The sequence below is a fragment of the Lissotriton vulgaris genome, chromosome 5, assembly GCF_964263255.1.
Source record: "Lissotriton vulgaris chromosome 5, aLisVul1.2, whole genome shotgun sequence".
NCBI classification, from domain to species: Eukaryota; Metazoa; Chordata; class Amphibia; order Caudata; family Salamandridae; genus Lissotriton; species Lissotriton vulgaris.
Genome location: NC_141693.1, coordinates 888,266,877 through 888,280,862, shown reverse-complemented (window position 1 = coordinate 888,280,862; position 13,986 = coordinate 888,266,877). Strand labels below are relative to the sequence as shown.

The window sequence follows — 13,986 nt, the reverse complement described above, 5'->3', positions numbered from 1 at the left end:
GATCCCCCTGGTTTTGTATTTCATGGGCTGAAGTTGAGAATAGATTCCCAGACAGTGGAAGTGCATTGACTGCATTCCTGTAGCTGGAGAAAGGAAACCAATACACTGAAGGGAGGAGGGAGAGGCCGAGCTACCTTAAAAAATTCAATGACACTTCATTAAACAAGGAGATGCGGATTAGTCTACTTGAGCTCTTCAGTTAATGGCAAGGGAAAGAGATTTGGCTGTAGTTTGTTTTTCATGGTGAGGAAGTTTCTATGTCAGGTAAATCCTTTGTCTGCCCCTGAATACTGCTTCGGGAAGGATGATGACAGCCAGGTGCTGAGATCTCATATCTCCTTGCGCTCCTGTTGTAGGTGTGCCAGCTTAGAAGACCGTTCCAGTGCTTCCTGCTGTGAGAAACACTGCTCTGGACCAAGGATGTTTGTGGGCAGCCCGAGTAAGACAATCTTTGGATCTGTGTTTTTTCCAGTCCAGGGTCAAAGTTCATAGTCAGTGCTTTTTGGTGGTGGAATGCAGTCTGCACCGGTATCCCCGCACCGAAACTGGCACACTCTTAAGGAGGGCCTAAAGTGCTTTTGATCCGGCAGTAACATTTCTTTGTTCAGTTTTTCTGTATGTGGCATTTGCATAAGAGTATTCATAAAAAATATACAGAAGACCAAGATCTCAGTCTCCACAGTGGCAAAATAAAAAGCATGAAAAATTGAATTTCTGTTTCACAGATTGGTTGCGAAGTCGTTTGTTTTTTTATATCCAAAATGTTAGAACTTTGTTTCTAAAACTGCCATGGGGGACTCTTGAAACCATTTGCCCAGTGAATCCTTTGAGTCTACATCAGTGAATGTTGGACAGGCCAAACAAAGTACATTGTGGGTCTCAAAGCTCTCTGTTTTCTGCAAGATTCCATAATTAGAGCCCACTGAAATGAAATCAAGCGGAGTACATCAAGTAATGTTCTTGTTAGAACGATGGTTTGTCTTTTAATCCTGCTAGACTTTGCGAAATGATTATGCGTTGTATTTTTATACTCTGTGTGTATCAGCAGTGCTTAACTTACAGCATTTCGTAAATACAGCCCTTCCTCCTGTAATTACATTCCAAGTAATGTCATCAAGGGAAACTATATTAACCTTTTGAACATTATATGATCCTCAGATAATGTCATAAATCTAATTTTTCTGTTAATGCTTATGAGAATAATGAAGTTCCACCAAATAATAAATTGAACAAAACAATTGAGTTTTTATCATAACCTTCATACGTTGATAAGGTAATAGTACTATTAACTGATGATATACCTAATGTCCTGTTTCTGGAATATACAGTCATTGCAAGATCTTCAATACATACTAACATCTCTTTTTTGTTTTTTGTTTGTTTTGGTCTTAGCACCTGGAGCAGCTCTAGTTGGCATGGCCGAGTTAAAGGAGGAATGAAGGGCTTCCAGTCATTCATGGTTTCTGATAGTAATATGAATTTTATTGAATTTGTGGAACTTTTTAAATCTTTCAGGTAAAATCTAACAAAGATAATTTTACTTAATGTGTGTATATTGGTGTTATAATTCTGAAATCAGACACGTTAACATGTCTTTTTGTGTCACAGTGTACGAAGCCGCAAGGACATAAAAGAACTGTTTGATGTTTATGCTGTGGCTTCTCATCGTAGTGGCTCCGAGTCAATTCCACTTTATATGAATCTGTCAATTGATGAGAAGATTAATGGACTCCAACCTGATTTGGGTTAGTTATCTTTTTTTTTTATTGTGAATTGGTGTTAGATGAAGTAAAATTCTTAAATTTTCTTGAGCATATGCCTTTTTAGGCTTTCTGAATTCACAAACGCAGCAAGCAGTCTAAATACATCATTAATGTATTTCTCTTTAGTAGTTACCAATATGCCAAAGGACTCCTTCTTGTGCCGGACTATACTTCCTAAAACCAAGCTCAACTTATATTCATAAAAATGATTAAACATGGAATCAGCTAAATTTCCAGGGGATCCTTTAATGTGTATGGTTCTAACTTGACTATTCTGTTAATGAATATTGACTAATGGAGAGTAATGTCTTCCTTTACAAAGATGGGCTGGCCATGTACTTAAGACACCACCTTAAGTCCTCAGGATGACAGTAGAAAGCAATCCATGACTTCTCTTTAGAAGAATCTTCAGATCCAGGAAGCCAGCAAAGTTAAGCTGGCTAAATTTGTTAAGTAGAAAAGTCCTTCAAGTCTAGTAATTGACCCCACCCACATAGCTGGGCTTCGGCGTCTGATTTAGGATTTAGTGGGCCAACCGCTGGGTCAGAAGAGGCTCTGTCTCTACAAGGCCAGAGCAGGCTGACACACTGTATTTAAAGTCTACCCACTCTCATGTTGGGAGTGAATTTTAGCTGCAAATGCTCCCTCCGACATTTTATGGCAGGGCACTTTACCTAAAAATAGAACGTTGATTCAGCCACCATATCATGGACTTTGTCTGGCTTTTTTTTTCTTTCAAATTTTAACCCCCCAACAAATGTGAGGTTTATTTTTGCATCAACTGCTGAACTTTCTGATGCTCATGAGAAATTTAGGAAAACATAGGATGGGCAGAATGGGACTTCTGATTAATAACGCATGTCCAAATACCACCCAGCTGCAACTAACCGTCACTCCATATTCAAAATATTGAAGTAGCAAACCTAGCAACACAGTCCCTTTTTGGGATGGTTCATTAGCTTAATTTCAAAATCTCAAAAGCGAAACATTATCTCTGCCAGCTCAAATTTCATTCAGACTTGTGATCCACTCCTAAATTGTAAACAATAAAAAAATATTACTTTGCAGTCGCTGAACAGTATGAACTGGATAAACTCTGGAATCAGGCATACCAACATAATAAATAAACTTGAAGTTTTTCTCAGCAAAGTAGTGGAACCTAGTAATCAAGCAGTATGTGAAACAGTGTAAAGTAGTTGTGACACCTGATTCTTTGAAGGTATTTAGAAGTTATTGCGTTCCAGTTATAAAAATGTGATTCTTTTTACCATTCCTGTCCTCAGAGCTGTAGAACTGTTGACCCTCAAACCGGTCGACTAAGGAAATGTCTGTATTAATTGAGCAACTCAGAATAGTGAGGCAAAGGCTTACTTGGCTTGCTCAAAGAGGTGGTGTACATGTATACACCCAGACAATACTAAGAATACTTTAATGTCTGTACTTTATACATAAAACGTGCTTTAAAATATATAAGCAAAAGAGACTACAATTAAACAATTACTAGGAAAGAAAATATGAAATCTCTAGCTTTTACTAACCAGTGATATGACTCATAACGTTAGTACACCATTTACACGCTAGGTGCTACAGTCAGAGTTTAGCTTGAGGCAGGTAACATGTACAAAGTCCTTCTCCAGGGTTGTGCACCTCCAACCAGTAGCAGAACTATCAGTCCTGTGAAATATACACTTCACAGTACCAGGGCCTTTGTTACTGCTTTTCAGAAGGAAATGTAACTCGTCATTTACAATTCTGTGATTGTGGTTTCGGGAGGTGATGCTGGTATGTTAATGGGGTTTGATGCACTTGCGACAAAACCTACTGGCTCTAAAAAGCACCTCCAGAGTAACAAAGTGACCACCCATGCTTGGGATGAAGAATAGTCTCTTTTTTTTCACAACATATTTTATTCGTTTTGGAAGGTAAAAAGTGGGCAAAGCCCTGCAAGAACGTTACATCTAGTGTAAAAGACATACAGTACCTGGTTTTAACATTCAAAAACATCTTGGCCTGCAGAACACCAGGCCGGAAAGGTAACGAAATACACTGAACCCACCCAAAGAGTCTCAATTGTGTGTTGTTAAAAACGTGTCTGTAAGCAGTCTGTTTTGTCAGACTATTATAGTGGAAAATGACCTGTGTATCACCCAGTGGGATCATGAATGTCTGAGTATGGTAATGGGGGTAAGTCTATGCCCCTATAAGTCGCCCAGCGGGACCAGATTTTTCTATGCTTCTGTGGGCATCCCCTCGCCTGAAAGGTGGGCAAGTTGCCCTCCATTGTTGTGCTATATCTCTTTTAGCAAGGGTTAGGCCCAAGAACAGTAGGTGCTGCTTGTAGCAATTCCCGCCGATCTCATCAGTGCTATGAAGGAGCAATAGTCTTGGGTCGAGTGGGAGGGTTCAGGCCAGCACCTGGCCTTGACAGAATGTCACCTGAGTCCAGAACGGTTGTATCCCTGTACAGCTCCATACCGAATGGAGGAAAGAACCCACTTTGCTGGTGCAACAAAGGCAATGAGGGGACTGGCTTGCTCCCATCTTTCATAACCAGTAAGAGATGTAATATATCCTTGTGGATGTACTTAAACTGAATGAGGCGGTAGCGTGAGGAGACCGCCGCATACCGAGGCCTGGCTAAGGCCTCGGTTCAGTCATCTACTGTCATGGTCGGTAAATCCGCCTGCCATGCCGCCCTTGTTTTATGTATCGTGTTATGTGTGTGAGTTATTAGTGTCTGGTAAATTTGTTTGATCTTGTGTGCCCCACTATTCCGTATTAGTAACCGACCTTCTAGTGGGTGAAACTCGGGAAGTGCTTCCAAATGACGGATGTGGGGGTCTAGAGCATGCCGCAGTTGCAAATAACGGTGGAACTAGGATTTATGCAGGTGAAACTCGGTTTGCACATGTTGAACGGATTTAAGTGTTGTGCCGTGCATGATGTCGCCTAACATGAAGATTCTGATGAGATCCCACTTGCCGAATCTGACTGGAACCGATACAGAGCATTAATACGTGCCTTGCCAGAGGGGAGTGGAGCATGTCAGTCTTCCCCACCAGCCGGTAGATTTTACTTTGTGTCTCCAGAGTTGTATAACGGTCCTGCAGGCTGGGGGGAGTGTGTTGAGGGCCGCACAGCTATAAAGAAATTGCAGTAAGGGGGTGCCTGTCATAGCCAACCGCTCCACTACAAATGCTGGATCAGACCGAGACCCGTACGACCTCTCTTTAACTACAAGAAGATGGGAGGCAGAATAATATGCGTATATATCTGCTGCTGCAATGACACCACAATATGTTGATTGTGTTCATGTGTGAAGCGCGACCCTGATCACCCCTCCCTGCCACAGGAACCTATTCGTGGTCGCATTGAGTTGCGTGAACCATAAGGGGGGGGGATATTGTATGGGAAATTCTGCAGCTGGTATAGCACACGTGGAAAAGTCACCCCCTTAAAGATAGCAGAACCCCCGTACAGCGATAGGGGCAGCTCAGACCAAACAGTAGTCTCATCACGGACCGCGGGGAGTAACAGAATGATGTCATGTGTCCACGAGATCGAGGGACGCTGCAATATAAAAACGCCCAGGTATTTAAAGCCATCCGTAGCATGAGATAATTGTGAAGCCCAGGCCTGACATCTCTGATCGCCGCATATAGGAAAAAATTCGGATTTGGCGGGTTTGGTGCCTAGCCTGGTGGTTCCTCGAAAATCCGAAGTATCTAGAGGACAAGGGGTGCCGAGGACCACGGGTCAGTCATAAAAAAATGGGGCATCATTAGCATAAAACTCAATTCTGTTTGAATATTCCCGAGTCCATTCAAACCCCCCGGATCAGAGGGTCTTGTCGTACCCACACCTCTAGGGGCTCTATGGCCAAGGTGAAGAGTAGCGGAGATAAGGGGCAGTCCTGTCTCGTGCTTGGTGGATAGAAAAGGGGGTCGACCAATGTCCCGCTATTCACACTGACGCCTAGAGATCCATGTAGAGCAGCTGAAAATACGCTAAGAAACGGGGACCTAGGTTTATGGCGTGGAGGAGTTTGAAGAGGTATGTCCAGCTTAAGGAGTTGAAGGCGTTATCGATGTCCGACTTCAGTATCGCTGCTGGACGGCCAAGCCTATGAGCCCCTGCAATAGCATTATGGACTCGCCTAATATTATGCCTGGTGGAACGTTGCGGCATAAAGCCAGACTGATCGGGGTGAATGAGATCTTGGATGCATGAGAGAAGAAGAATGATCTCTTTTGAGGTACAGAGACATTGGCATGTTCCTGAAGGAGGGGCATAGTGAGAGTCCACCTAACCACAGTCTGTTCAGTTGGGGAAACAGCTGGTTATGGTGCCATTACACCAGAATGTGCACGGGGTTGGCACAAATGGTTTAAGTCCAGTAACTCAGAACCCATCAGTTCTGGTCAAGAAATTCCAGTGGCGAGGGGTGCTCACAGGGGGCCCTGGCACAAGCCACCAAGAGGGGAAGAACAAAGCTGCAGACATTGTACCAACTGGGGTGTGACCAGTGTTTCAAATGATAATACCTCAGGAACTGCTTGTTGCAGAAAGATGCCTTATATTGTTCAACATCGGGTTCCACCTTGTCCAACTACCTCTTCGAAGCACCAGGCCTGGTGGTGAAGTCGAGGTAATCCGCTAAACATTAGGAGGGACTTGGAGCCCTAACACACAGGCTCCCTTCTAAATGCTGGCTCTGTGATCTGGCACGCACCTGGACAGCCGCTAAACAAATCCATCTACTGTCTTGAAAGTCCCAGATATATGTGGAGCTCAATGCACTCCATCATGCATCCAGTCAGATGCATTCCTAAGCATTAGAGGCAACCTCAACACCATCCCTATATGTAGATACACCTTCCATATATAATGGAGGTAGAGAACCCCAGTTAGGGGAGAGTGAAAAGATATATTAAACAAAGGATGCCTGCAGGCATCTCCCCTAGAAAGAAAGTCTTATAAGGGCTGTCCCTTAACTGTAAGCATCATGTGACCACCTTCCGTCAGTCTCTCAAATCTTGGGTAAAGAGGGCAGTAGACACTCTCTGAAAGAGTTTCTCAGTTTACTTGCATGTTTGTGAGCTCTTTGTTAAGAAAGGTGGATCTGACTCAGAAGGGAAGTCACATGCCAGCTGAGCTTTCCAGACCCATTTAAGAAGATTTCCGACCCAGGAGCAGTTCTCACTAACTGTAAAAAGACCAGAACCAACCCATATAAACTGGTCAGCATAATATATCGTGTAAAATACACATGGGAGACATACCATAAAATAATCGAGAGCAAAACGTATTAACACAGATTAAAAGTAAAACAATGTATAGACATATTGACGTTTTCTTGGCAATCAAAGAAGATTAAAATCTCCAAGGCTTTGGTCAACAGCTTTAAAGCATCCCCAAATCAAGCTGTATACCTGTGGCCACACAGTTACGAAGGATGACACTTTAGATTTTTCATAAGCTTTTGCATGCATCTGTCCTTTAGGGCGGAGTTTCATGTCTCATAAAGTATGTGATGATCATCCCCTTTATGAAGATCCAATCTGCTGATCGTAAGGTAAAAGTCATTTACTGCACATCTCAACGCTGTTACTGCAGCAGTCCTAGAAAAGGAATTAACAAGACAATAAACGTGCGAACAACATCATCTACTATATTACCACAACTCAGACTTCAGATCTACTTAAAAGAACAGCGACAGCCTGGCACAGATTAGAGAAGGGCAGTTCTATTGTGGCCCACACCCAATGAGTAACGGTAATGGCAATGGGATTAGCATAAAATAATTGAACTGCATCTACCATAATGCCTCTGAGGACTAATGCAGTTGCCTTCGGAAGACTACTGCAGAATGGTTTGTGTGTGAATCACACCTATGAAATGTTGAGAATAAGGGTGGTCAAATGGTTGTCTGAGCAAATGGAACTCACTCAAGCGTTATCTTATATTTAATGAAAGATGCTTAAAATACCTTGGAAGTGCTGCTAAATTAAAGGAAAACTGTATTCTGACGAGCAGCAACATCCATGAAACATGTGTCAGGAGATTTCCAATACTGGCTGAGCAAGTGCTAGACTACTTAAACGTCTGAAATATGTGTAAAATGAACTTCTATATTTCATTGGGAGGCCTATTGCAACATGTTCTGTGTGCAATTACACTTGTGAAATACTCTTGTGAAACGTACTCCTAGGTGACAAAGTGAATAGCTAGGAATCACATAGACAGCGTGGGAGTTGATCTAAATGAGCCAACCAATCAGAGTAGGGGTATCCAAATTCTTCAAGAAAACTGTAATCTATAGCACACAGTTGGAAGCCCTGGTTCTTGTTTTGTTATGTTACCATTTATTTCTGTACCAATCGAGCACCTGCAGGGTTTCGTGGTAGTATGACGAAATCAAGGCAGAACCAATTCAAATTTATATTAGACTGCTAAATAGCACGAAATAAACAAGGTCTTAACTTTTTCTGGAAGGTCTGCCAGTGACGGATCCAAAAAATAGGGCAGCAGCAGAGAAGGTATGACCATCCATTCTTTATCTAGGGTAGCAGAGAATCTGTTGCAGCATTGGAACACTGTAATATAGATACAACATATGGCTTAAACATGGACACTATGAGGTACATGATTCTGCATCTTTAAGGTGGTCCCGACTGAGAATTTGAATACATCTACGTGAGCGCTGTTCCTTTTATCCCAAATAGACCCTCATGTATAATATTAGGACAAACAACATTCTATAAATCTAAATAGCAAAGTTCAAGAAGCTACAACAAGGGGAAAGATTGCCACCCCATCCCTTAGCCAAAGTTTAATATTCTGTCTCAAAACTTGAAGGCTTTCTGCCCCTTTTCACAAAGATGAACTTCACTGCGCCCAAAATCTTAATTTTAAATAGATTATATTTTCCAGTCACAACAAATTCGACCTTAAAATACACAGGTCCTGCTGTCCTCACAAACACATTCATAAAGGACGTCTAGAGGGAATTGCAACTGAGCAGGCTCCCATATGTAGAGTACTTCACGTGGTAGATAACTCCGTTGGGTGAAAATAATTTAAACTCTTTACATGTAAAAGAGCGAACCCAAGCCTAACCGACTGGTTGTTGGGACAGCCTTAGTATGCCAGTAGTTCAATGCAGTTGAGGATGAGGAAAGTCGATCTTTGCTCTTAGGTCTGGCTCTATCCGCGCAGTTTCCCTAAGAACGTTGAGTGACCTAAGGCCTACATCTTTAACGTGAGCCACTGAGGAAGTAGGGAGACTCACATTATCCCAGTTAGTCTATTCATTATCTAAATTATATTATATATTTACCTGAGCTTACATAAGCCAAACAACAGCTTCCATTGGCACTCTGCAAGCACGTTGTGATGCACATGTTTCCCAAACAGAATCCACATTTTTCGGTCTGTGTGTTTTAACATTATGGTGCCAGTGAAGAAACAGACGCTATGTCACTCACTTGTCTTAAATAAAAAAACATGACATACAAAAGCTAATTAAACCACAGGCTCTTAATATCAGCCATCAGAATGACTGGTTCTCTGCTCCTTCTTTACCAATGTGTGTCAAAGGTTATGTCATTTTATTGTGGAGACTTTAAAAGGTCTTATGAGTTTATTCATTCTTTTGAAGCTGTTTCTAATTTCAGCCTTAACAGAGATTAAATAATTGACTTTGTTCTGTATCCATTTTCACATATGATAGAATAATTTATAACAAACTGTTTTTTAGATCTGCTGACCAGGAATATATCGGATTTGGGTTTGTTTATTCGGAGTCAACAGCAGCTGACAGACAACCAAAGACAGATATCCGATGCCATTGCTGCAGCTAGTATTGTAACCAATGGCACTGGAGTGGAAAGCACGTCACTTGGCATATTTGGAATAGGAATCCAGCAGCTCAATGATTTTTTGATGAATTGCCAAGGAGAACACTACACCTATGATGAAGTTCTAAGTATTATCCAGGTATGTATAATATTCTTCAGAATGCTTAACAGTCCTACCCCATTCTGATTCCCTTTTTTTAAATTAGTCCATACATATTAGGGCGAAACCCAGTGCAGATTTGTCACTAAACTATGTCTTTCTCAATTTGAATTTCATCCAGTGATCTAGGAAAAAAGTAAGGATTGTGGACCTGTGTCAACATAGGCACATTCCAGATTCTCTTAAATACATGATGTGTTCATTTGCATGGGTTTCATGGGCCCTGTGACTTCCTGATTTAAAAAAACCATTCCCTCCCTTTTGTGATTATTGAGATGATCTGAGGCAAGTAAAATAATTAGACGTCATTAAAGAAGACCAAGGCGAAATCCTTTTCTGTGCAACAGGTGACTGAGAAAAAGCTGGCATGTGATCTGTCTCAGAGTGTGATTTTGCAATACTACTTGGGTCTGAATCGTAATACCTCAATATCACCTTGCACAAACTGGTCTGTGATCAAGGGGTAAGGGAGTAGCCTTCTGCTGTGTTGAAAATTAGTGTAGTTAAGTTCTTGAGTTGTTTCTTTGACAAAGCCAGTGCTAAATGTATGTCTCAAGTGAAATACCCAAGAAGATGTCTATATGAGGTGTTGATATGGACTCCAATTTCACATGATTGTCTTCCTCTGGATTGTTCATGCACCTCATGCCACAGTTACCACTGACCCATCTTGGGCTCCTGGTGCTCAATTAAACTAAACACACAAGCACTGCATGTCATTGAGTACCAAGGTTGCCTACATAGGCTTGCCTAGTATTCTTGCAAGTGGAGCTGGACTTAACTGAGGTACAGACAATGGGTTCTGGTCTGTGGTTATAGTGTCTAAAACCAGTGACTTAGCAATTTTAGGCCATGATTTTGCAAATGTTCCATTGAACTTCTGAGTCCAGACTTGCTCTGGTATCGGTACTGCAGTCCTCAATACTGTGGAAGAGAAGGCAGATGCGTAGGGCCTTTAGTTTTCTCGCTCATCCACGTCTGTCTCTCTTATTTTTTTGTTTATATCTCTTTATTGATTTTTGTATTTTAAAATTCCACTACAACAATATGTCAAAAACTACAATTGTTTCTGAATCCCTTCAGTCATCTGACTCACTCATACTTATCGGGGGGGACCTTAACCTGGTCATGGACACCACCAAAGACAGATCAGGACACCGGTATGGGGATGCAGGCGCTATCACCACTGCTGGGGCAGACTGGTTGCAGGAGCGGGGCCTAGTAGACATATGGCGCAATGTACACCCGACCACGACACAATTTACCTTCTACTCCCACGTCCACCGCACCTACGCCAGACTGGACCATTTCATAGGCTCGTCTGAGCTGCTGCCCATAGTATCCAGTGTTGACATCGTCCCCGCGGCGCTCTCAGACCATGATGCTATAGAGCTAACTCTCACTGCCCCTGTCACCCCCCGCCCTCGCGGTACGTGGCGACTTCGGGAAACCATGCTGCAACGGAGTCCACAGTCGCACAGGAGCCCCATGTGTCTGGCGACAGCTGAAAGCGGCCAGGGCCCAACTAGCCGACCTAGACACAGATAGGGCGGAATTTGCCGCACTTCGCCTCCGACATACATACTACGTCGGGGGCAACAAGACTGGACGCTTACTGGCCAGCGCCCTCAAGGACAAAACCCACCGCACAAACATCACAGACCTCACTGATGGAGCTGGGAACACTCTCACTGAGGACTCTCAGATAGCTAACGAGTTTCGAACCTACTATGCCTCATTGTATAAGGCTGATACTCCGCCCCTTAGGGAGGTGGATACGTACTTGTCCTCGGGGGCCATTACGGAGCTGTCCCAGTCCAGCGCGGGCGCGTTAGATGCCCCCATTAAATTGGAGGAGGTCACAGCAGCCATATCTAGGCTTCGCCCATTGAAGTCCCCGGGCCCGGACGGCTTCTCAGCGGGCTTTTACAAGACGTTCAGCCACCTTGTGGCCCCGGTCCTTACCCGACTCTTCAATTCCTTTGAGCGTCCAGGCTCTATCCCCCCGGACATGCTGGCAGCTGAGGTGGTCGTCCTGCCCAAACCAGGCAAAAAACCGACTCACTGTTCGGCATTCCGTCCGATCTCCTTACTGAATTTAGATCTCAAGCTTTTCACTGGAGTGCTGGCGGCCCGTTTGGGCCCTCTACTGTCGGTATCCTGGAACCTGACCAGTCGGGCTTCGTGCCCAACCGCCAATGTAGCGACAACACTAAACGAATGCTACATCTAATAGATAAAACGCACTTCCAGGACTCCGACGCGGCACTCGTGGCCATTGATGCGGAGAAGGCCTTCGACCGCGTCGACTGGGCATACTTACAGCAGGTGTTACTCCGCTTCGGTCTCGGCGACTGCTTTCGATCCTGGATAGCCAGCTGTTAGCACCGACCACAGGCCCGGGTCCGACTGGGCGGGACACGCTCAGACCCCTTCGGGATCCAACGCGGGACGAGACAGGGTTGTCCACTCTCTCCTCTTTTATTTGCCCTCTACATCGAACCCTTGGCACAGAAAGTCCGAGATAATCCTGACATTACTGGAAACTCCTTCGGGGGCGAACCACACACCATTAGTCTGTACGCTGATGACATCATAGTTGCTCTTGCCCGGCCCACCCACTCGATACCTGCCTTCCTAAGGGAGCTGGACGCATTCGGCACGGTCGCAGGCTTCAAGACCAATAGGGGTAAGTCCCTCATTTTGCCGCTAGGAGGCAACGCCCACACGAACGCCCCAGCCTCTGACTATGGATGTGACCTCCAGGTCACTTCGGAACTCCCTTACTTAGGGGTCACCCTTACCCACTCGACCGCATTGACTGCGGCTCTGAACTACAAATCTCTCGCCGCCCAGATCAAGGCAGATCTCACGCGCTGGTCTAAGCAGCCTCTGTCCCTCCTGGGCAGAGTGGCGGCGGTGAAAATGTCGGCCCTACCCAAAATCCTATACATCTTCCAGACTCTCCCAATATTCCCCCCAAAAGGCACCATCTCCGATCTTCAAGCAGCACTGCACCACTTTATTTGGGAGGGTAAAAGTGCGCGACTTAACAAACAGCTTGTTCTCCGGAGCACAGACGAGGTAGGCCTGGGGATCCCCAACTTACTACAATACTTCCGCGCCACACAGCTCCGCTACCTGGTGGAGTGGTACAGGCCAGAGTCAGAGAAGAGGTGGCTATTCCAGGACAGAGTTATGGCCCGGCCATCCCTGTGGGCGATTCCCTTTCTACCCAAAAAGCACAGACCAACTTACCTCACCAACTCTCCCATAACTCGCACAGTCACCAAGGTGTGGGACGCAGTGGCCATTAGACGCGGCCTCACCACCTTTCCCTCTCCATTTACCCCACTACTAGACAACCCGGACTTCCCTCCGGGTGTCGACCCCCGGGCTTTCACACAATGGCGAGGCACGACATGCAGGTGCGCTGGAGATCTTTTTGATCTACAGGGCTTCCTCACCCTCTCCACCATTAAACAAAACTATGACATCATTGACCCCCATCTTTTCCAATACTTTCAATTGCGACACTGGCTCACCGACCCAGCTACTGTCACTTTGGTGGGGCGCCCCATGACTCCTTTCGAGAAATGGCTCCAGACCAGAGACACTGACCGCCACCTGATCTCTGATATATACCAAATGCTTACGCCTCCAATGGAATCACACAAGACAGCTGGACAAAAAAGATGGGAATCCGAGCTAGGCAGACCATTATCACCTAAAGAATGGGGCCAGGTATACTACAGAGCATCCCACACCACACACAACACGGCGGGCAAAGAAACGGCTGTGAAATTGGCAAACTATTGGCACCTTGCGCCAGTCAGACTTCATAAAGGCAACCCATCTAGGAGCGACCTGTGTTGGAGGGGGTGCGGGGAAAAAGTCACTATGACACACATCCTCTGGGACTGCAGGGAGGTTCAAGATTACTGGGACTCAGTTTTAGATGACATTGACGCGACCTTTGACACAGAGATCCCTCGCTTTCCCGCATATGCCATCCTGGGGCTACCCAATGCACTTACCTTCCCCCTGAAATCTGTCCGAGGCCGACAGATGGGCATCGCCATGCAAGCCGCCACGCAACATATCCTCTCACTCTGGGGGTCCGCATCCAAACCCACCCACACAGGGTGGCTACACAAACTCTGGTTCACCCTGGGCATGGAGCGTATTCAGGCTACTCTCTCTC

At 44.8% G+C, this 13,986-nt stretch overlaps 1 protein-coding gene across 7 annotated transcripts in view; it reads left to right on the top strand.

Annotated features, from left to right (window-relative positions):
- The window catches only part of PLCE1 (phospholipase C epsilon 1), a 1,649,974-nt gene that overhangs the window by 1,149,277 nt on the left and 486,711 nt on the right, over window positions 1-13,986 (top strand). For all 7 annotated transcript variants that reach the window (XM_086922473.1, XM_086922472.1, XM_086922474.1 and 4 more), the window contains 3 exons: window positions 1,393-1,515; window positions 1,609-1,745; window positions 9,523-9,761. In XM_086922473.1, coding sequence (XP_086778599.1) covers window positions 1,393-1,515; window positions 1,609-1,745; window positions 9,523-9,761 — 499 coding nt within the window. The remainder of the gene's footprint in view (window positions 1-1,392; window positions 1,516-1,608; window positions 1,746-9,522; window positions 9,762-13,986) is intronic.